The sequence below is a fragment of the Odontomachus brunneus genome, unplaced genomic scaffold (assembly GCF_010583005.1).
Source record: "Odontomachus brunneus isolate Ranch 3 - 2012 unplaced genomic scaffold, Obru_v1 Obru_scaffold_322, whole genome shotgun sequence".
Lineage (NCBI taxonomy): Eukaryota > Metazoa > Arthropoda > Insecta > Hymenoptera > Formicidae > Odontomachus > Odontomachus brunneus.
In genome coordinates, this window is record NW_022639772.1 from 162,970 (window position 1) to 187,579 (window position 24,610).

Consider the following 24,610-nt stretch of genomic DNA (forward strand, 5'->3'; position numbering starts at 1 on the left):
TTTACTTAAAACTCAACTTAAAACACTTTCATTATATCTGTATAAAGTTAAAATTCTGTTATTGTATTTGAAATTGATTAAAGAAAATTCTGTGATACCCAAAGTTTAATTCACGAAAAATCCCATTTTCTTAATCGTTTGTATCTTGAAAATTATTGATATCTCGACATTTTCAGAAAGATTAATCCTAAATTCCTTAAAATTAAAATTGCGAGTTCTGTATGATAGATTCACTATATATACTACATATCATACCCTGACTCTCGTTTCGTCCGCGATAGTTCCGTGTTTGTTGACCACTTCGGCCTTGTAGAACGCCGCATCCTCCACCACCGCGTTATTCACCGTGAGTATGTGATTGTTACCGTTCTTTGTCATCTTTACGCGATCGCTCGCGCTCAAAAGTTCACCGTCCTTGTACCAATTGACCGTCGGTTCGGTCTCGGAGTCCACCTCAATCAGAAGATTCAACGTGTCGCCCTCGTTGATCACTCGAGGCTCGCCCAGCTTCTTCTTGATCTTCGGTGGGCATTTGATGCCAACATTCCAGATCTCGGTCGTCTGATTGACCTCGTTACGCGCGACGATCGAATACGAGCCCGCGTCGGTCACCTTCGCTTTCTTGATCACTAACTTGTACGTGTCGCTGCCCTCCTTGCTGATCTTTATACGGTCGCTCTCTGAAATCTGCTGACCATCCTTGTACCATGTAACCTCCGGTGGTGGAGTGGCTTCCACCTTTACAGTCATCGTGTCGGTGTCCTCGATGAGAATCATCATGTCGGATTGCTTCTGCGTGATCTTAGGCGCGGACTTGACGATCAGTTCGATCTGCGTGCTGTCTTGGCCCAGTTCGTTCTTGGCCGTGATGGTGTAAACGCCGGCGTCTTTGGCAGTGACCTGCTTAATTACCAAAGAGAGCGACTCTTCATCTTCCCAGAGGTATTTGATTCTGCCACCAGCCACGATCTCTTGACCGTCCTTTGTCCACTTAATATCCGGCTTCGGATAACCCTTCACTTGCAGGTCCAGCATTGCGGACCCACCGATGCTCACTTCCGACTGTTTCGATTCCGTTTGTAGCTTCGGCTTCTCTGGATCTTTTAGCAACTGATTCACGGCACCCTGCACCGTTAATTCCGCACTACAGCTGATGTTACCTATATGGAAAAATAGCTCGGGATTAACTAAGGTACTGAAATCACCCACAATGCAGCAACCAAATTCTCGTTCTTTAAAATTTTATTATTTAATAAATAATAATTATATATATATATATAGTTATAGATTACCTGTGCTGGTTTGTGCTACGCACGTATAAAGACCAGCATCCTCGGGCTTCACGTGCTGGAACACCAACGCCAGAGTATCTTCGTTATCTTTAAAGAGAACTTTAAATCTCTCCTCAGGATTGAACGGCTGGCCATCGCGTAACCAAGTAAAATGCGGTTCGGTTCCAAGCTCAAGAAGACCTTCTGGAAGCCCAGCGAAGAGTGGCTTCTCGTCCGTCACAGTCACCTGCGCTTCGCACGTTGCCTCGCCGTAGCGATTCATGGCTGTGCACGAATATTTGCCAGCGTCCTGCTTCTGAACGTCAGCGATCACTAGCTCGTAGAATCCCTTTTCGGCATTGTCCCGTATGATCTTCACGCGTTCGTGCTTCACATCAATCAAAGTGCCATCTTTGAAACTGAAAGAAGATATATAACTTATTTTAGAAATTTATATTTTATATACGGAAGGAATTTTATTATAGTAAAAATTATCATAGACTTTTGTAATAGAAATATAATATTTTCTCTATGTATTTGTACGACTCAAATGAAGACTCACAACTTCATTTCCGGATTGGGATTTCCCTTGACCTTGATCATGAAACGCAGATAAGTATTCTCTAGAAGCTCGGTATCCTTCAAACGCACTAAGAAGACAGGCGCGTTTGCGTCTGCTCTTGCTTTCTTTTCCTCTGGACTCGCTGTAACATTTTTCGCATTAGTAAACAAAATTTCTTGTGTTGTATTTTCTAAATTTTTTCAAGTAAAATCTCTTTCAAATATATGAAAATTCACTCGAAATGATAGCAAAAATACTGTTACTCGGAATCTTAAAATTAAATGCTTTACTCAACTTTGATTGGACAAACTTCTGATTAAATTTAATTCGAAAGCTGTTCGTACTTTTCGAGTAAATATATTTAGAGAATAGAGAATATAAACATCTAAAAGATATATTATAAAAATACAGATAACATAAATATCTGAAAGACATTACACTTTTTTAGACGTGTAAAACTCTCTAAAACGCATCTTAAACATCTGCGCTGTCTGCAAAGTATCTAATAGACAAAGTCCGATGAATCTTCTCTTTATTCTAGATCGACTTACGTTGTTGGACTATCAGCTGTGCAGTGCAGGTTGCTTCGCCGTTTGCGTTCAGAGCTCGCGCGATGTATATCCCGGAATCCGACTCGTGCACATTCTGGATCTCGAGCTTGCAAATATTGTCGGACATTGTGGTGACTACGCGATCAGCCAGCTTGTCCTCCATCGGCTTGTTGTCCTTCAGCCATTGCATCCTGGTGGTCGGGTCGGTCATTAACATCGTGCACTCGAAGATGGCAACTTCTCCGGCTAGAAGAGTAACTCAAGTTAGCGTGAGAGCCACACACGAGTTTTAATCCCGAGAAGTGCGAAAATGTGAGAAGCAAATACGTCGACTCAGGTGCGATTTTCCTCTATTTCAGATATTCGAAATGAATAACGACGCTGTGCACGAATACTCTATGTGCTGTGCTGTTTGATTACTATGTAGATATACAATGAAGATTTAATGTAACATAATCGACTAGTAACAAGTAACATTTCGAACTATAACTCGTGAAAATGAGATTGCAAAAGCTAACAGGCCACATTTAAGGCATAAAATAATTAACAACGATGTGTTATCAACGTTCAGACACAATTAGCCGAGAAACTCGTTCCGACGGTTCTGCAACTGTTCCGTTCAAGAGTACCCGAATGTAAGCTAAAACTAGTAAAACATGTTTAATCAATGTAATATAAATACGAACCTTGTGTAGGAGTAGAGAAAAAAACGGTGTTGCTGTAAATGTGCATGAGTGTAGAGACGATGTCGGTGTCGAAGTAACTTGACGATGCGAGTGAGAAGTGTAAGTGTTTAGTGTAGAAAATTATGTACAGCTGATATCTAAGATTTAGTGATAAAGCGTGTTCAACTAGCAACGGTGGTATTACGTCTAGAAGCAATTTACTCAGCAATACTCAGCTGGCTATAAGAGAAAAGTCTAAAGAGAGACATATGAAAGAAGTGCGGAGAACAGTGAACGGCGATGAACTAAGTACAAAGTACGTGTCACTTTACCTATGGCGTGTATCAATGCCGTTTTTGGTCGCGTCGCTAGAACAGTAAAAATGTATCTTATGTCTTCCGATCGTCGAATGAGGTGTGCGTTATTTTTCGAAAATTTTATATTGGGTCCTCGAAGATACTCGAACGACTTCGTCATTTCGACATTGAATTCTCAAAAATACTTCTCAAAAATAAATTGCGATATCTAATATGTGTCTCGTGATAAAGCAAAATATAATCTTCCACGAAAAAAATTTTTTCCAGCCATAACCGACTAGACTCGACGATAAATAACTGTGTTTATATAGCTTATATGATAAATAATATTGCAAAATATCACATAAATTCTGTATACAGAATTAGAATAAATATTAGTTACATATATAATATTAAGATCATTAAATATAATGTTCACGTATACTCAATCGCGTAAAAGATGTATCAGGAATCACGAGCGCTTTTTCATGTTCGCGAATTATTTGGCTATTTTATTTTTCCTTGTTTTTCAATATAAAAATTAACTTTAAGCACAAAAAATATCTCAGATTCTCAAAAATACAATTAAAATATATAAAATAAGAACCAATGCTTGTTAATTGCGATTTTTTTATTAAACCGAATTTATAATCACAATTAATAAATACAGTTGGCTTTTATTAGCTCATTTAATTAATTAATTAATTAAATTTAATAAATAAAATAAATTTTGTCTTTTTTTCTTAGTTAGAGATAACTTATACAACTATCAATAACTCTTCTGCTCATAATTTGAAAATTATGAATGTCACGTTTTGTAACAAGCATTACTGCTCTTTTCATAAAATGTGTGATTTCTGATACATCTCATATAAATACGATGCATCTGATATATTTAGATACGTCTCGATAAAGTTTTTATGTCGCAAACTTACGTTCTACACTGCGTCCCTCTATCGTTTTGACAAACACGGGTTTGCCAGCGTCGCTGGTGAGAGCAACTTTGGCCGTATGACTTTCGACGTTGGATTCCGCTGTTCCGCCGGTGATCGCAGTCTCATAGGAAGTTATGCTTTCTGACTTTTGATCCAAGCCCTGCATCGAGGAAGATGTCTTCGTCTCCATAGCGGACGTTGCTGATTCCATGTATGATGACACGCCATTACGACTGCTCGATACCGACGAGTACTCTACAGGTGTTAGTTAGAAACAACCTTACTACTCGATACACAGTACGTTCACAGAATTCGAATGAAGAATTCAGAATTGTTTTTTCTTCGTTTCTCCCAAGTGTTACGCTCAAGCAAAATAAAGCGATATCATTATAATAGTTTAATAAACAATCTTTAAATTCGTCAGAAGAACAGACTCAAGAAAAATCAATAGGAGATTTTCTTCTTTTATAATTTGGCACGTAAACGTAATATGTAATACTTGCTCTGCATGGAGAGAATTTTATAGCAAAAATTACTTTAAAATTTTGTAACTGAAGGACACATTGTCTCTTATTTTATTACCATCCTACCATTTACTGTTTATATTTTAGGAGCTGGAATCTCTGTGGAAACTTTGCTGTATTCCTTAGCAAGATAAACTTAACTGATAGTTCTATTATTGCGTCACAAAATAACATAAGGTCTGTTCTTTTTCAGAGAACTTCCTGAACTAATGTACACTAGTATAACAAGTTATAGTAAAACAGAATATATTCGTTTCACACTTGCATCAATATACATTAGTTCAAAAAGTTCTTCAGAAAAGAACAGGTCCGTAGTAAAATAGAAAAGAAATTATATGAAAAAGAAAACTATAATATATTCTCTTCATGTACTGCATGACGAAACAAGTTACGTGGCCAGAGCTACGACATACATTCAATGCGACATCGCTAGCTTCAACGAGTTGCCACAAGCGACATCGAGTTACGACGAAACGTTCCTACCGACATTGAATACTTCAATTGGTCTCGCAATCGAGCTTTTACCTTCCACGACTTTCGAAGAGGCGCTATACCGACTCGCGGAGTATCTTCGAGACATGTCTGCTTCCTCGACCTTGGTCTTCTTCGCTTCTGATGTGTCAGCCGCCTTATCCACGCTCCTCTTCGCGTCACTCTCCTTCTTCTTCTCCACAACCTTCGCGGAGTCCTTCGCCGAATCTACTGCTTTCGACGGAACACTTGGTTTCGCCTTCGCCTCTTCCGCTGCTTCCTCGACCTTGGTCTTCTTCGCTTCCGATATGTCAGCCGCCTTATCCACGCTCCTCTTTGCGTCACTCTCCTTCCTCTTTTCTATAACCTTCGCGGAGTCCTTCGCTGAATCTACTGCTTTCGACGGAACACTTGGTTTCGCCTTCGCCTCTTCCGCTGCTTCCTCGACCTTGGTCTTCTTCGCTTCCGATATGTCAGCCGCCTTATCCACGCTCCTCTTTGCGTCACTCTCCTTCCTCTTTTCTATAACCTTCGCGGAGTCCTTCGCTGAATCTACTGCTTTCGACGGAACACTTGGTTTCGCCTTCGCCTCTTCCGCTGCTTCCTCGACCTTGGTCTTCTTCACTTCCGATGTGTCAGCCGCCTTATCCACGCTTCTCTTCGCGTCACTCTCCTTCCTCTTCTCTACAACCTTCGCGGAGTCCTTCGCCGAATCTACTGCTTTCGACGGAGCACTTGGTTTCGCCTTCGCCTCTTCCGCTGGCTTCGGATTGACGGTCGCTTTCGGCGCTTTCGATGGATTGACTTCCTTCTGAACCGGGGTAACCTGTACTTCGGGTGATTTCGGATTCGCCTGTGGCGGCGGTTCGACCTTCACTGGTACCGGCACTGGTTTCTCGTCGCTCTTCGATTCCTCCTTGGTTTCCGGCACTTCGGTTACCTGAAGGTCGTCCGCGGCGTGCTCAGCAAGAGCGACCAAGTCACTGGCGTATTCGCGGATCTCTTTGAGCCAGTAGCCTTTCACGGGGTCCTTGTGAGCCACTAAAGTGATAGGATAATTGGGAACAGTTGGATTGTGTAGCTCGAAGGATCGTATGTCCTTCAGGTGGTCTTTTACTTCTACTTCTGGTAGCTGGAACAAGAAGGCCGAGTTCGTTATATCGTTCCATGCATCGTTCAATCAAATTTATAATATAATCGATACTGTTGACTGTTACTTACTCGAATAATATCCTTTAGGACGAAAACCGACCTGTCTTCCGATATCCGCCTGACCTTGCAGACGAGGATTCGCGCTTTGAACAAGAACAAGTATCTCTCCTTACTTCTTCCCTCTTTATCGATAACTGTATACCATTCCTGGAAACATGAACACAATTAGTCGATGGATTGAATGCTTTGCAATTGCAACTCTCGTATAAGTCGATATATTATAATAAAGGACAGTCAAGAACGAGCAAATTTATTATGTTGAAGTACTGAATAGACAATTTTATAGAAACAAACTGCATATATAGAAATCAATTTCGACAAATTTCGAATATAGAAATAAACTAAAATTACAGAAATTAATTTCTTGCTCGATGTAGTTTAATTCGCTCGTTCTTTTTTTTTTTTAATTAATTAATGCTAATTCCTTTGAGCACGAGTATACCTACGTGCGTGAGCAATCTACCAAGTTTGTGAATGTTCCCTTTGTAACCCTCGATATTACTTATGAACTTATTGTCGGTTGCCCTGTGAGGGATTCCTAGCATCAACTCTAGCGCCTTTTGCAGATCGTCGCAGTTTTCGCCTAATCGGGTCGAATATTTCACCAGCTCCTGCGAAACGGTAAGCGCATTTTTCTCAATTAATTCGTTGGCTCTTACGTTTAGACGCGAAGACGGATCAATATGCGATTCGTTTCGGTAAGCGCGCCCACGATTACGATGAAAAATAAGGATTTGCGTAACGGGCGCGCGCGCAGCTCGCCTAATCGTCCTTGGACCAAATTAACTTGTATCGCAGTAGATACACTTCGATGCGCTTTTATTACCATCGCTCGACGCTTCACGCTTATATCCGACTTGTTTGCACGAAATTTTTCTATGGACCATATCGTGGCTCAAAAGATAATCCGCCGTGTGGACCAACCGCTTTTAGCTCTCTAAATCTGTAACGACGCCCACACACGTTTATACACGCAAACCCAAAATAATCTGTAGCGTCATTTTTATACCGGGTGTCCGCATTATCAAAAAACATTCTTCGACAGATTCCACGCCGATCTCTTCTCTCGCGCTGTTTATTGCGCATCGCGTTCTCGTCGCGAAAATATCTTACACTAAAAGCGCGAGAGGCTCGCGTGATTGCGAAAAAAGAAAACAAGAACCGAATTCTTTTCACACACCCGAATAAATGTGTGCGCCTGTTTCAACTTGGCAAATTTATTGGTAGTGACAAAGATAATTAGCTAATGACATTTGTATCGGACTTCGAGTTAATTCTGATTAAAAAAGAAAACACTAAGGTCGGTTTTTTAATAGCAGTTTAAACTTGAATTCAAGTTTAAACTCTATTCTAACAATGCGTTTGTTTTGTTTAACAGTGTTTGAAATCTAAGTTTATACTATTATTGAAAAACCGGCCCTAAAAGATACTTCAGGCAGTACTTACTCATTACTACTCAGTACTACTCAGAAACAGATTAAAATATCCGTCCGTGTATTGCAAACCTGTTCCAAAAATAACGGACTTGTTGATGAGAACGAAGTAATAATTAGCTAATGGCATTGTATCAGACTTCGGACATTAATATTCATCGCGCTTATTTTAGAACACGTGCTTATGCGCGTTACCGTAACGGCGGTCTGCCGCGATGATGATATGTGTTAAATAATGTGTAAAGCCAAGAATCTTCAACTTAAGAATGTTTTGCAGTCGCATTTAACCCACTGAATTCTTGTTGTCTCGTTTCTGCGGGCATCCGGCCCAAATAGTATTTAACGTTGGAAATAGCATTAATGTACTTGGCTTAAACGAACGTCGCAATGAATAAGCTCTGTTTCAATTTTTAGACAATTTTAATATGCTATCTCAGAGCCTGTTCTTTGTTCCCTCTCCTCTCCCATCTCCCTTACACATTTATATTCTATATAGAGAGGAGTTTATAATAAACATTACTACCAAATTTTTTAATTGAGAAACATAACACATTCTATTTTAATTTACTGTCCTTCCGTTTCGTACACTGAGAAAAAAACAGTTGAATTGACAAAATCAGCGATCACTAGCCTTCAAAAAAATATGCCTATTGAGCAAATTACACGTTCGTGTAATAATAAGTTGCGTTCATATAGTTATGAACTAAATCGCAATCATTAAATGTATATATGACTTATCACAGCAACTATATAATTTATTCAATCGTTTAAACGTTCGCTTAAGCGAATTTTGTTTATTCTAGTAAAGTCTCATTAACTCTCTCTCTCTCTCTCTCTCTCTCTCTCTTTCAACTATTTTTTTCGGTGTATGTATTATATTTATATTTGAGAAATTATGCTTAAAGTTTACTGGTAAAGTATTGATTATGTTCTTTAGGAAAATAAACTATACTGAGTCTATTTTTGCGCTACTAGAAAACAGGGTAAGATTGACATAAATTAGAATTTATATGAAAAGAAGCTACAATATTCTGAAGAATAATCTAAAGCTGCAATATATATATATATACACACACACACACACACATACACATACTCGAAAAGAAGCCACGATATTCTCTCCATGTAAAAATTAAATGCAAATGAAAACAAACGTTTCTATGTTTACAAAAAGTCACTCCCGTCATTCATACCGAAATATTACGGCGAATATCGTTCTTGTATGAATAGATAAATAAATATGAAGAAGTGTTGATATATCTTGTAGAGAAATAAATTTCAACATCTGGCATATCTCGTTAAGTTCACACCCGGGAGCGGACGCTAATCGAAAATCTCGAGTTTTTTTGGTACATACATACTGAAAGCTTTGTAAACGATGCAGGTGATTCGCGCCTCGTTAACTCGCGTGTGTATTTCGAGTGAACGGGCGGCAATTATGTCGAGGAGACATGATTTCAAGGCAAAGTGGAAAGCGCTTTAGCGCCGCGCTATTTCCGTCTGGTGCAATAAAATTCGAGTGGAAATATAGGTCGGGCTATATGTTCGTATATTCGGTTGTTCGCGATTGTCACTATACGCCAATTGAGTTGGCAATTTTCTCGGCGAGGAAAAAAGGTGTCAAGCGTGTATGTGTGTGTGTGTGTGTGTGTGTGTGTGTATGTTGAAACTAAATGTCTCGCACGCTGTTTCGAAGAGAATTTGATCAAAGGTAAGACTGTCGTCTCTTCTATTTCGCCTTGAAGATATCTCTCGACAACTCCGCGACAGTAACTCGTTACTTCTCACATTCAGTCGATGTGACTTTGAAGATGTCCGTTTTCTTGGGAATAAAAACCCAGTCGACATACCTTCAGAAGGAGCTGGTAGTCGTTTATGCGTTGTATCGGGAGTTTCAAGTGTTCGGATATGCTCTTGTCGTCGCCCAGAGTCTGGCTCAACTCCTGCAAGAAACGAAATGATGGCGTGAGTAATCAGTGTGTGTACATTCGTCAACGTCGTCGGGAACATTGTCACTGCTAACTATTTTATTCAGCAAATTACTCTTCTTTAACTTCCTCGTTCAACAGAAAATGTCTAATCGCGTACACGCTAAAATTATGGTTTGAAGACACGAAACACGCAGCGGAAACAGTTTTCTCATAATCGCACAACTCTGCAATTGTCACAACGAGTTACACGAGAATTTTCGTGATTCGAATTTTCTCCGGCGCGTCAAAAGTGTCCCTCCAATTACTTCCGTACGTCGATCTAAATCCGCGACTTTGTCCGCGACAGAAAAAACAGTTAATACTCACTAAAAACTATAGTATTAAAATTAAAAATCATTGTTTCATGTATAAATAACAATATATAATTTTATTGTAAGAATTTTAAAGTACTGAATTTCAATAATGTTGTAACTTGATTTGAATATTATAGGTCTAATAAGAAATACAATATGATTGTTTTGATGGTGATAATTTCACACTCTTAAAAACATCATATTCTCAATCCAGAGTATTTTGTACTCTTTCCATTAGTGAACATTATTTTTAAATAATAAGAACAGATTTTTCTTTGTTAAATCATATGAAATGTACTCTTTACAAATAACTTACATCTACGTTTAACGCTATATAATCTCACGTGAAAAATAACATGTCAAAAATAAAAAGATATCTTCCAAACAAGAATGTTCTTTCTTTATTTTTCTATGTACGAAGTTACGACATCTTTATTCACACAACTCTTCTTCTTCTTATCTAAGAACACTTATCCCAACGATCAGATTTACAACCCTTCTGCAATAATAAATACGACTCGATGAGTCCAACTGAACTCGTAACCCTTTAGCGCTGCGCACGCCAATTCGTGTCCACGGGATATCCGGGGTCGCGACAAAACGCGGTCAGAAATCAACGCTCACCAAGGGAAACACGCGGCGGGAAACTGCAAAGCACAACGCGTTTTCTCGCGCTAACAAATCAAGAAACGTTTCGACAACGGGACGAACATTCGCCGGACGCGTAATTCGACACCGCCGGCATCAGATCTGGCGTGAACACATGTATTTTTGGATGTGTGACTGGATTTTGCATGCAGCACCGCTGCGGGTCACCCCCGCGCGGGACTCACGACGGCGACCGGGGCGATGTTGATGACGCGCGACTGACGCGTCGCGAGGAAAGACAATCTCGCCGCTTCAGAAGAACGCAACGCGTCAGGGAACCGAATCAAACGCGAGTCTAGGGCTCGTCTTCTTCTTCTTTTTCTTCGCTCTGAATGGCAGGCGCACCTTGGTCGCGAGTCGGGAGCAACCCGATCGCCAATCGGTCGAAGGAGTCGCCTCGTGGTCGACGTCGCCTCGCAGAGGGTGTCTCGCGCGGCCGCTCGCAGACTGCACCCGGAGGTTTTCCCGGCACCCAATCGAGATTCAATGACGCGAAGATTCACACGCGGTGTGCGATGGTCAGCGGATTCGCGGCACTGAGAGGAATCTCCGGGCGCGCCACCGCCGTCGCGGCGAGAGACACTCAGAAGACCAATACGGCCACGGCTATACTTAGACGCCGAACAGATTATTCGCGTGGACTGACCACACGCGCGAAAACAACGCGCAGATCGTGCAGATCGCACCGTCGGCTCGGGGCCTCCGGCAAGTTACAAGTGACACGTTACTTCCCAACAATCCTGAAGGAAATCTCTCTCTCTCTCTACAATATAATCGGTGTCTTCTTCACTGAAATGTGCTATACTTATAGCCGATGATTCAGTTATAAATATAACATTGCAATCAGCACAGTATCTCACTGAAAGGATCAGATAATAGCAGCGACTGTTACCATTATTGACGTAAGCAGTGCGTTTGCACTTGCACGCAAATTGAAAATCAGTAAATATTCACTGATCATCGGTGAAATATTTCTTTCACTGCTTCAATTAGACATATTTTTACTGATTCTCTTTAAGAGGATGCATGTCCTTCTAAATGTCTTTTAGAAAGTTATGCTGTTCTCAAATCATTCATTATATTCGCTTTGCGTCAACCCATTTGCATCAATAAGAATTTGAAAAATATGTCCATGTTACTGAATTGTTATATTCAAATCGACATTAAATACGAAAAAACCAATCAAGAATACTGGTTCTGCGTGTGAAATTATGCAATTATAAAATTTAATCGTTATACATTTGATCTTTTGCGGGTGCTCCCGCTACGTGTTTCTTTAAACCGCAACTTTTGTAACTTTAGCATACACGTGATCAGGCATCCTCTGTCGAACGACACAACTAAAGAAAATGAATAAAAAAAAATTTACCAAATTTTACGATTCAACTCATTTTCAGTAAGAAATCGCGATTAGAGAAATGAACGAATATATTCGCTTCTGAGGTAAACAAGTCAAACACTGAAGAAAACTAAAAAGATGTAACTCGAAGTGCCTTGGTCGAAGTCTCTTCTCGAGGAGGAGGAAGTTTGAGATATCTCGAATCTTGAGAAGAATACTTCTTTCCCAGTAGCACGCATCTCGACGCTATCGGTTGTAGGTAAGAGAGAACGAAAGATGTTCTCTCTCCGTCCGTTAAGAATAAACTCAGCTATTTTAAGGGCTGGACAGACGCCCGCGCGTATCCCCGTCCGTTATATAATTACACATCATTTTCTCCAATCCATACCGCCGCGTATCGAACATGGAAACGCGCTGGACGTTCGCGATGCGCTCGCCGCGTCGGATTACAAATTAATAGTTAGTTTAGTCTTTGAGATCAAACTCAATTAACTGCTCGCTGAAAGCGGACGATTTCCGATCGATCTAAATAATTTAAAGTCAATCAAGCGATTAAAAACGTTTTAAAATATAATATTAATTTATAATATTTTTATTTCAATAGACGGTATTTGCAAAATTACTATTTACGACGAATATTTATTGCTCTGGTTTGATATATCGTACTATATCAAACCATATATCTATATATTTCTATTAATTTTGTTGTCAGCCTTGATAATTTTAATTAGCGCTCGTATCATGTTGAACATGCGTCGCATGAAGTTGTTTGCGTATATTCACACACGGTTGGCACAATGTGGCACAACCGCTGGATTTTGCTTCTACGCGATTGTATCTTTGGATATTTGTGACAAGATGAGATATCGGTTCGCCATGACACAGTCTTCATATTTATGTTAATCATACATATTATCGTTAATCTCGAGCTGTCGCGACTCGTGTGTTTATATTCACGACGCTATGCTAGTCGGGTCTGATTTAAAACAAATCTCCAGTACTTTAAAATTTCATTAATCGACCGAAATTGAACTCTTACCTCAAAGTATTCGCGCACTTCGTTGTTCGTCTGCAGAAATTCTTGAGCGGCGGGTTCGTCTCTGCAGTACGCCACGTGCTTGTCAAAATCTCTCTCCTGAAAGAGAAAGACACTTTATTACGATCAATAATTCCATTCAATCATCAGCAACGTTTCCCCCTCGACAAAGCGGGACATTTATTCGCGGAGACGATTATTTTTGATATTTTGTATGACATCGAGGAATGTCTCGCATCGCTTTGTTATCTCGTCTTTTCACACTAAGACAGAAGTAATCTGAAATCCTGAAATCTCGTAGATAACTCTCGCTATCTGTTCGTATTGACGCTTTTCGATTAGGTCTCTGAATGGAATACACGTCTGACCAATCATGTGTTTATATCACTGCGATGACAAAGTAAGTAATCCGACGCGATCTGAGTGAAATGTCATTCTCACTCGCTATACTTGATACACTGAACTTTCAAATCGCTACATTCCGAAATAAGTACACGGAAAGAATGCTACGTAGTATATTTTTTCATATAAATTCTTCTCAATCTTACCGTATTTTCCAGTAATGCAGAAATATGCTATCATTTGAATGTATCTTGCTAAGAAACATAGTAATGTTTTTAATAATATAAGCTATTAAATTAAGTTTATAATAGTATAACTACGATTCCCAGTAAATACCAACTGTCAGTAACACAACATCAATATTATTTAATGTAAATGCTATATAACACGTGTCTTATGCAACAGTTAAGTGGGAAATTATATAATAATGATATAATGTCTCTGCTAATTTATGTGTTTACTAAGCTTCTGAAATATAAATAGCATGTATAAAATGGAAAAATAATTGATTAAAGTAAAATGTCGACATGTTTCTTCGTTACAAAATTTTGCTATAAAATTCTTTCCGTGTAAAATTTATTGCCTTTATCACGAATAAATCGTCTTCTCTTCGCAACATCTTGGCTTTACTTTTCCGTACTTCAGAGAAGTGATCGCACACGTGCGAGTAAATCGATGCGAAACTTCCTTCGATGCCTGCAACATCATGTTAATATATCATTACTCGTAATATCGAGCTGAGTTAACTTACTTTACTTAATATTATTTTAAATTCATTAGCGTCGTTATTCTAATAATAGAAACTAGTGACGATAAACGCTTACCAGTCTCAAGAAAGTTTTGCCGAGCATACGTGGTTGATCCGCATAGTACTTGACGCCCTCGATCAACACCCTGCCGAACGATCTAAGTAAGGCCGGAATTAATGATCATGCCAAAGTCACACCACGCCTAACATGCTAACGGAGGTTGCGTCGTCTTTTAGAGTGCGACACGGTAAGTTGCAAGAGGTCATAGATACCAAGAGCACTGGCACTTCGGTTATCGGTATTATTCACTAATATACGTGGGGACGGGTCTTACGATGAAGAAATTAGAGTCTGGTTTAATCTGGGAGAGTGAAACAACAAGATCAACATCGGAGGAGCGCCGACGAGTCCGCAGGCCGGTCGAGTTAGCACACGGAAAAAAAGATATGGTGCACATAATCAGAAGTATCTAGTTGTGAGCAGCATAGTTGCATCATCTTAATTTGTGTGATGATAATACCTCATACATCCTTTAAAATCGAAACATAAGACATCTTAAAGACGTCTTAAAGACGCATTAGAGATATCTTATATTCCAACATCTTTGAGATGTCTTTGAAACGTCTTTTAAACGACTTATGTTCCGATCTTAGATGTATGTTGTGTGGGTGTATGATTGATTCAACTCAGTTACTTTGGTACATCATATATATTACTATATTGATGTAGTTGCACGTGATCTATTGTGTGGCAACCAGAAATCGGTTGGGATGACATTTACCATGGATATTCTAATTGGAGCAACCAGCTATCGTAACTGCTGCAACGCTGTAACTCAGCAATTGCTCTGTGGTTGCGACAATCACATACTAGTTGTTCCATATTTCATCATTGAGTCTGGTTGGTACAACCAGATTTATACGTGAACTAGCCATACTGTTTTTTTCCGTGTAATAATAATCAAAACTCTCCTCTTTCTCTATCTGGTAGATTGATATCGTGAGTGATGAGACGGTACTTTCGTACGGACAATTTGCGACCGTTAGACAATGTTTGCGTTTACTTTAAGCTTTACTTCAACATTTTCTAGCGAAATCAGATTTGTTACGTGTGAAATCTCATGTCTAATATTATTAAGTCAGGGCATTGTAATCAACTTTCTAAAGAGAAGCGATGGTTTAGATATCAATTAATCAATATTAATTTCTTGGGGTACATGTACAAAGAAGCACACCACCACACAAAATGTCTTTCAACATTGAACTTACATCTTGTATATCGTACTCCGCTACAAGCGAGAGAAACGTGTATGTGTGTATTTACGTGTGTAGAGCGAATTGTTTACGTATGTTTGCGAATTGTGATCGTGTGACACACATTGATGTACGGACGACATTTCTTTACCAAGTATAAAAAAGTATAAAGTATATAAAAGTAAGAAAATTTTCAGAACAACTTTAATTAATTCTAGCAAATTATCAAAACCTCAAATGCAATTTACTTATATTAACTTTAAGAGAAACGATATTTGCCTGTGTTTGCGTATCTTTCTCTGATGTTTAGTGTTGCGATTGCGAGTGCCAGTAATGGTATTCCTTTGTGTAATTACCTGTGAGATTGTCAGATTTACAATATGATAGAACAGTCACTATTCAGGAAGTAGAATTTTTCACCGATTGAAAGATCGACTGAACCAACGAATGGGAGTGTAAAATGTCCGACTTTGTACTGTGAAATGTATCAATGAATGCTCGTCTGACAGTGTCGCAGTGCGCTTTCTCGTTTCACTACGTGTACGTCGCCGTAATACATACGTGTTGTGAAAGTCAGCTATTTGTTTCAGATTAGTGAAAATAATTTCTTTGTTGTCTCGCACGGCACGCGGGACGCCTGCATTATCGAGGGGCTTCAAGTAACGTTCGACCACCAATTGAAGATCCCTGCCGAATTCCTCCTCTGTCTCGATTAACTCCTTTACAACAGCTCTGCGAACGTAAAATACATTAGTACGAAATGAAAGAATTCAGTGCGATTTTTTCGAGCTTGCAATATACGAAATGAGATATGTAATTACACGGAGAGAATTTTACAGTGAAAATTACTATAAAAATTTGAACACTATAGAACTATAGTCGAGAAATACATCGACGTTTTGCCTTAATTTATTATTCTTCCATCTCATATGTGTTATTTATATTTCAAGAATTAAAATCTACTCTTAAGAAATATGTTGTTCATTTGCAAAATAAATTCCACTGACAATCTATTCCTGAACTGTTGTTAGAAAATATAATAAAATTGAAAAAAATATTAATATGAAAAAAGAAAGACTATAATGTTCTCTCCGTGCAGAGAAGAGATTCTCATTTAAGGAAAAATTTAATGTTTGAGAAATTTTGAACTAACTGGATAGAGATACGTACTCTCGTCGATAATGAGAATCCTCCGGCCGTTGAGACACAAAAGAACTTTCTTCACTGAGTGCCGTTTGCATTAAAATTGACAGAGGCAACCAGCCTTGCTTGCCGTTGGATGTACGAACGTATACCCTGTAAAATAACAACTATTGTTAGATATAGATATTCGCATGTGATTATAAATTACAAATAAAGATTACATAAAATTACAAATTTACACCTGAAGTTATGCAAATATTGTAAAGAGATTTCACCTCGCGAAACTCGGAAAGTATACAAGCAACGAATATATACATAGTCTTCGTAACGAAAGATTTAATACAAAATTTTTTAAAATTCGTTAAAGACGAATTTTTCCTTAAATTATCATATTCGTGTATGATTACGGGAACTTCGTTATTAGATCCAACGGTAAAGTCTGCAATCAACGTTCGCCGCTAATTTTACATCGAGTTGGACTCGGCCAACCGTGAAATCAGATCTGATCGAATACGATCGAAAGGGGTGATATAGATAGACATTCGGGTGCGTGGGAGTCGCGCGGTTATATTTGTTCGAAATGACTAAGGCTGCATGCCACATCTTGTCATCGAAGTCAACGTCCATTCACAAAACGCAAAATCCGCTGGCAATGTGTTCGAATTGCTGCACACAACGAGTTTGATTTTCCGAGACGTGTTCTCGTATCCTCATGCAACATTTACAACTTTACAGACACAAGTTCTATTATCCGAGATAAGAATCTCGTAAATTCACACGTATTCCAAAAGTACCGTAATACACTCTGCACGTGAAACAATCGACACGGCGATGTTTCTTCCGCGATTATTACGCTTTCCGAAGCTATTCTTGCGCGTGTATTCACCCGACGCCGATGAGTTAAAAAACGCTCTGGATAAATCTTCGTGACGCAATCTCAAAAGAATAAAAATTTATTTTATAATTCACGATTACATATCTCGATGTTATATCAATCAACGTAAACCATCAGGAATTATATTAGATATTTTCATGAAATTGCATTTCTGCAGTTGTAACCTACGGTGATTTGATATAACATTTTCCTGATAGAAGACCATTAAACAATTAGCTTTCATATATGGTAAATCTTATACACACAGAGATGACGATTTTTAGGGTTAAAGCAGAAAACGAGACGTAAGCGTCGTAATCATAAAGTAAGGCAGAGAAAAACGTAAACGTAAGTCATGAAAGGCTATTAGCCTTACGTTTTTCTCTGTCTTACTTTACATTTACGACTACGACGCTTATGTCTTGTTCTCTGCCTTAGCCCTTACTTAGCTCTTTCTTTGTCGGTAGACCAGATTACGATCTGACAATCCGAATTAACAATCGAAATGCACAGTGATAGAAGTCGAAGGATCCGCTAGATTTTCATCGACTCATCCACGAGATACGAACGTCCCCAAGCTGCCGATTGTGAATTCAGCTTCCCGTTAATAAGACGTCTCCTCGACACTGAGACATTCTTTTCAGCAATAATTCACGCGCTATCGGTTTTACGGGCAGCCTGGCCAGTCGCCAATCACGCAGAGATACGCGCGGAGATATTATTGCCTTGGACGTTTACAAATGCTTAATCTTCATTAGCGTCGTCGTAATTCAATGGTGCTGAATTTATTCCGGATCCGCACAAGTCCAAATTTGCGCTCAATGGGACTAAACATAATCATGAATTCTCGATCTTGTCTGTCGCAACTCGGAAAATACGCTCACTATGAACGTGTAAAATGTGCCGATATTGACTGCGGCTAGATTTTTACCACTTTCTATTAGGAGACAGTCTCCGGTTGTTGCACGTCGTGACAATCATGAAAATCTATCTGGGACTGATCGTTTCGAAATCTCTCGTACGCAAAACTCAACGCTGGATTCGCGTCCACCCGATTACAAATTTATGCCATAGTCCTGATCAAGTTGATCCTAATTATTAAGTAAAGTAATCATAAATAATACAATGACGAAAGACTCCGATTGTGAAGAAAAAGAAAATATTAAGGAATATTAAGAACCAATCTCAGGTTTTGGCGCGCATCAAATATTATCTATATAAGTATTATCTATATATAGAGTGTCCCATTTTAAACAAACCAGCCGAATATCTTGAAAACTGAGTCCGACAGACAAAAATGTTTCAAACAAAATTTATAGGATTTTGAGGGAGAGAAAAGATGATGACTTCGAATTTTAACTACGGTTATTTGCCAAGATCGTGTGGAATTTTTTTTAATAGAAAGTAGTATTCTTTGTAAAATATTCTAAAAAATCGCTCAATTCTGCGTAGAAAATTCATAAGACATGTACAATCTAAGTCTAATAATTTAGGAGTTATTTAATAATAAAAAATGCAATTTCGCTGATTTTCGTCAACAATGATGCACGCGCGAATTTATGTATTTGAGATATTCGACTGGTTTAAAATAGGAGATACCCTGTATAATATAATATCATATACTAAAAGAATACTTGCACAAATTTTATGTTTTCTTTTATTTGTGCAAATCTTGATACCGTCATTTAATAATCGTACAATAAAAGCAAAAGGTATTGCTTCGTACTATTAATAATTCTTGTTATTAATAAAGTCCACTGATTTTCGCTGCGTTACATGACTTATCAGAAGCCAATAATATCATTATCAAACCAAGCAACTGATTGGGGTCTGATCAGAACGATGAAATAAATTTCTAGTCGAGTATACGAGACCTAATCGCGATTTCTCGCGTGCGCGCTTTCGGCCCAAGCTGTATGCGATTCCGTGTGGTCTCCTGCCGTAGTCTTCGACGAGCTATGCGTTAAATCTGGAAAACGTCCTCGTCATACGTTACGGCCACTCCACGTTTGTTAGTTCATCGTTAATGCAGCGTGTGCAGCTCGCATGACGCGTTTCACTGTGCTTCGCACGCAAATTTAGACGATGCCTTTCGGGAGCGATGAATCAGACGTTCGTCTGCAAAGATCGCAGGCTTCCCCGTCGGCTTCCCCGCATCTTGTGAGACGGTGACAGTTGCAATTGATAATTGTTGCATCGGAATGTTCGGAAGTATGCAGCGCCGATGATGGCACAGCTAAATTCGATCGTTAATTAAGACATTAAGATACGACAAGTCACGTAATGAAGTCATTTCAAGTATTGAAATTTTCGCCAAGTTGTGATTGGTCATCTCGCGATATCAATTGTTGTCATAATATTGCGAGTTGTTCGTAAAAAATTCATCTGCCATCGCTTTGAATTCTGATTTCATTCAGATTTGTTGTTTGGAGCCATTTAGGGCTGAATGTCATTTTGTGTTAAATCATTTTGTTTTATCATTAATGAATATGATGAAATAAAAATCCAGGTTGAACGTTGATACGTGTAGGCAATGTAAATTATGCATAAGACACATCATCTGCATACATTGAGAGAAAAATATCTAAAAAATAAAAAATTATTTGCTGAGTACTAATAACGTATTTACATATATTAATACAAAATATTTTCCAAATAAGGAAATATATGTTTTCTTAAAACATTAGTTTTTCATGCAAGCAATTTTTTATTTTATTTAAATAAAAGAATTTAAATTTAAGTAAATAAATTATTAGTATCCATCAAATAAATAATTTTTATTTATTAGATTTTTTTCTTTCACAATTCAACGAGTAACCTATGAATGTCGTTTAAAGAATATATGCTTGCTCAGAAATTAATTCAGAGAAGTTTATATATTTCTTTCATCTTTCTAGAACCTTGTAAATGTAAATTTATGAACATTATTTTTCCTAAAGAATGCGTCAAAGTCCACAGAATTTTCTGGTTACATTCTTACCTACACACAAAAAATTAAATCTACCAATCTATTACGTGATGAAATGAAAATTACATGTAACTTGTTATCTTTTTTAAAAACATCAGATTTGCAATTACCCAAAACAGATACGGCACAACTGTCTCACAATATAATTACTTTCTTTTCTTGCATATTTTAATACGATTTGCAGTATTCTACATAATTTACATTGTCTATACGTGCATACATCATGTGGAAAATACGTGAACCATCCATGTAGACGTAATCTTGAATTGAAAAATTCTTGTTCACATATTGGTTGAACTATATTAACGTTACTTATTTATTGATGATGTTACTTTCAACGTGTTAAAGAAGTCTGAGAATGTTGCTCTGCCACGTGCACGTGTCCCGATCCGTCTTCGTCAACGTGGATCATATCATCGTCCACGTAATCAAGGCCAAAGAAAACGTCAACGTTCCGACAACGACAGGAAGTCGACGGTGACGTCTTCAGAACTCCCGCGCTGAGGTCTTCGGAACTTAATGTCGCAGCCTTCATTATTCTATTTTGGGGCGGTTACGGACTTTGTTACGAAAGCGCGAGATGAAATATCGTACGTCAAACAGCTAATTTACGCTTTCGGCGGTAAAATTAGTAAGCGGACATGGCGATCGCCCGCGATAATTTCGGCCCGTCGTACAATCTCCGCAGGCGCGAAAGTTAAGGTGAAAAGCGAACGTGTCATCCTGAGAAGCGCCGACGACGAGTCCCTACCTCTGCAGGCTCGAGGAGTCCGAGTCGGCGCCCGGGCCGCCTCGAGCACGCGGGTCCGCGTAATTGCGACGTGGCCGAATCGCAAGTTTGTGCTTGGCGGCCGAATTGTCCAGGGTATCGCCGACCTCGACCTCCAGATCGGGATCCATCCTCGCTTTCCTACAACAACGTCAAACATCCTCTGTAGAGAGCCACGTCGGCTCCTGCCGACAAAGCAGTCTTAACATTGCAATCCATACTTCTTTTTTTATTAACAAACTCTTTTTATACAGCCGGTTTGTGATATTCAGTTTTATTAATTCGTGTCAAAACTCTTGTTATTCCTCATCGCATGCCGGCGTTAACGATTACTTAAGCGATGCGCAACGCTCCAAGCGCGCTTGACATTTCGGGCGGGTGGCCCGAGTAGCGCGAGAATGCCATTGCGAGGATTGTAAACTTTTTGGCAACATGCTTGTTAATTTCGCAGTCATAGCCATTCGCTCCGCTAATTTTATGACGTGCAGCGACGTGCCCGTCCAAGCTTTCTCGCATGCTGCTTCTATTCCATCCTCTGACTCTTGCAGTATCTTGCAGAGTGTGTATTGAGAGAAGAATTGTTAATTCTATTATACATTGTTATCATTTTCGGCACCGACCGCACCTTTCTGTCGTTCTGACGAAAAAGCAGTGAAAGCAATATACACACGGAATAAAATTTGGTTTAATCAAATATTTGGCGGGACACATGAAGGAATCAGAATTCCGGTTGAAGTCACCAGAATTCTGTGTCCAAGTTAACAGGATTCTGATTAACCAAACAAGATTTCTAGTTAATCAGAACTTGCTACTGTTTTAAGTTGAATTGCAAGTAACAATGAGCTGGTTGGGAAAGAGCATTATCTTCGGTCGTCCGATTATTCGCGCATTCGAAGAGAGGAGAGAGCGAGCATGCGGGTGCCAATTTTCTTACACAACGTGATCGCCATTGCACGCAAGCGGCCGGATCTTTATGGGCGCATAAATCAGTCGCGAATTTTCTGTCTGTCAAGATATTCACAAATTCCGCGCAATACAACGGCGCGACACACGTATGCCCATGAAACCACTGTGCGCCGCCGAAAATAGCGAACGCGGCGAAGCGTGGTGATTCGCGCTCACGGGGCAACGATCCCTCGCTTTATAGTTTGACATCCGGATTAACTTAAAACGGCGATCCGGGAACCAGCTTCGATTTTCCCTACATAACTTGCAATTGCGTTTCTGGAATCGCCATGAGATGCGGACGTTTAACCCTTTGAGTACGGAGCACTTCAGAGAGCTGAACGATCACTAGAGACGGAATACTTTAGGCTGTAATGTATGTTAATCGGTGAAAGAAGTTATCTTTTGGAAAATCGGAAGCACAATGAAGACAAATAATATTTTTATCATCGTTAAAATATTTGATTATATATAATGAGTAATTTCTGTCATAATTCTATATGATTCAAGATTACCAAAATCTTGTTATAATTTTTATTATAATATTTTCTCTATGTAACAAAATGAACATCCAAATAAATATCTTATTTTTAGTGAAATTTTCTTATACCCTATAATCCTTATGGCCTTCAAAGAAATCTTCTAAAACTAAAAAGAAAATATTTTAACATTAAAAAAGTAATTCTAGCTGCAAAGTGCTATTTCCTGTAATTCTATTGTAATTGTAAACTCTTACCGAAATAGTATTCCTCTCTTCCAATGAAGTAAACTATCAAAAATCTATCCAGCATTTCTCTAACTTTTTACTTTTGAATCAAGAGGAAAATATGTTTATTTGTGTGAAGCTAATGCCCTTTTATCAGAAGAACAATACTTGTACTGCAGATAAAAAATAAAATTTCTTTAACTTTGAAATTTAATTTTAATTTTTTTTCCTCTTGGTTTTGGAAAAATCTTCTTAAAACTATATATGAGAGCATTCTCCTACGTAGTATCCCATATCCCGTGTACATATCGATTAGATTAAACTGAATACAAAATTCTTCTACCATTTTTGCAAACAACCACGTAAAATTTAGAGTTAATAATTCAAGAAAATTGACGAATGACCACGCGCGATACGGCAGATGTTAGGTCAAGCTAGAGTTCCTCTAGTCAGAGTTAGGATAAAGCATGATGCTTCTTGATTAGTTTGCATCTTGTCTACCATTTTTAGAAATGACGTAAGTAGGAGAGAAAAATTCTATTGAATGAAAGAATGAAAGAAAATTTCTATGACTAAAATGATGAAGCACATTGCAGCTTCTCTTTCACTCACTCACTCATTTTCTCTTTGCAAATGGCGAACCATGTCCTAATTCTGATTTGAGGAATCCGAGGTCAAACTGAACAAAAAATTCCCTACTATTTATACCTACGTTAATGTCCAATTATTAATTAAAGAACGTTGGAGTACATTATCGCGCGCAAATATTTTCCAATCTTCCTCAATCAGCAATTCAAAATTTTACATAGTTGTTTGCAAAATGGAATAGTTGTTTGCAAAGAGGAATTTTATGTTCAGTTTGATCTAATCTATATGTATATGAAATATATGGGATACTTTGCGTCAGACACTCAGTATATGCGTGCATAGTACTCGGAAGGTTAACGGTGGCGCAAAATGTCAGTTTATCACGCGTAAACAGCAGTCGCATTCAGACTCGCGGAGACAAGATCGGCTCGGTTAATGGCGCCCCTTCGAGACGCACCTGTTTGCCATAAATGCGCACGTCCGATCAATCTGCCGCGGCGACTTCATCGCTTCCGCGTCTGCGAGAACGATAGTCGAATATCGACGATAAACAGCCTTTCCTCCCTCCCTGGAGGGCTTTATCGTTATCGCGACGGGCAAGTCGAACGCGCGTGCGGACCGGGTTGCACGGACTATTTTCAGCCACGTGTCTCGTCCGCCTACGAAACGGCTCCCACCCACGTGTTACGCGCACGCCGAGTAATACGAAGACGGCGCGATGACAATGCGCGAGATCAAGGCGCTTCTCTCTTTCTCTCTGGCTCGCGGGTTATTCGCACGGGTGCAAATGAAAAATTGGCTTACTTCGCGGAGCCGTCATGCTCGATGGCCTCGACGATGTCGCCGACGCTCACGGTAAATCCATCGGTGTCCGCCACGTAGTCCTTCACGACGACGTAATTCTCCGAGGATCCCTGTAACAAAAACAGCGCGAATAGAGAAGTCTGTTTGTATCTGTGTTGTGTGTGTGGAGAAGCTATTCTCGACCTCTTTTTTGCTTGGCATACTTTCAACTCAGATGGAATTGCACTTATTTTGGTAGTCGG

At 39.1% G+C, this 24,610-nt stretch overlaps 1 protein-coding gene across 9 annotated transcripts in view; it reads right to left on the reverse strand.

Moving 5' to 3' along the window:
• Window positions 1-24,610, reverse strand: part of LOC116853437 (obscurin) — a 50,590-nt gene that overhangs the window by 19,559 nt on the left and 6,421 nt on the right. For 2 of the 9 annotated variants that reach the window (XM_032834517.1, XM_032834523.1), the window contains exons 2-17: window positions 24,369-24,478; window positions 21,308-21,466; window positions 16,742-16,867; window positions 16,133-16,303; window positions 14,394-14,475; window positions 13,231-13,326; window positions 9,771-9,863; window positions 6,934-7,098; window positions 6,497-6,634; window positions 5,330-6,407; window positions 4,281-4,535; window positions 3,382-3,417; window positions 2,385-2,630; window positions 1,834-1,975; window positions 1,293-1,690; window positions 256-1,160 (exon numbers count right to left, since the gene is read on the reverse strand). In XM_032834517.1, the coding sequence (XP_032690408.1) occupies window positions 256-1,160; window positions 1,293-1,690; window positions 1,834-1,975; window positions 2,385-2,630; window positions 3,382-3,417; window positions 4,281-4,535; window positions 5,330-6,407; window positions 6,497-6,634; window positions 6,934-7,098; window positions 9,771-9,863; window positions 13,231-13,326; window positions 14,394-14,475; window positions 16,133-16,303; window positions 16,742-16,867; window positions 21,308-21,466; window positions 24,369-24,478 (4,200 nt within the window). Of the gene's footprint in view, window positions 1-255; window positions 1,161-1,292; window positions 1,691-1,833; window positions 1,976-2,384; window positions 2,631-3,070; window positions 3,302-3,381; window positions 3,418-4,280; window positions 4,536-5,329; window positions 6,408-6,496; window positions 6,635-6,933; window positions 7,099-9,770; window positions 9,864-10,828; window positions 10,979-11,197; window positions 11,519-13,230; window positions 13,327-14,393; window positions 14,476-16,132; window positions 16,304-16,741; window positions 16,868-21,307; window positions 21,467-24,368; window positions 24,479-24,610 lie in introns of those variants that run through there. The other 7 variants (XM_032834518.1, XM_032834520.1, XM_032834519.1 and 4 more) reach the window with 7 other exon arrangements.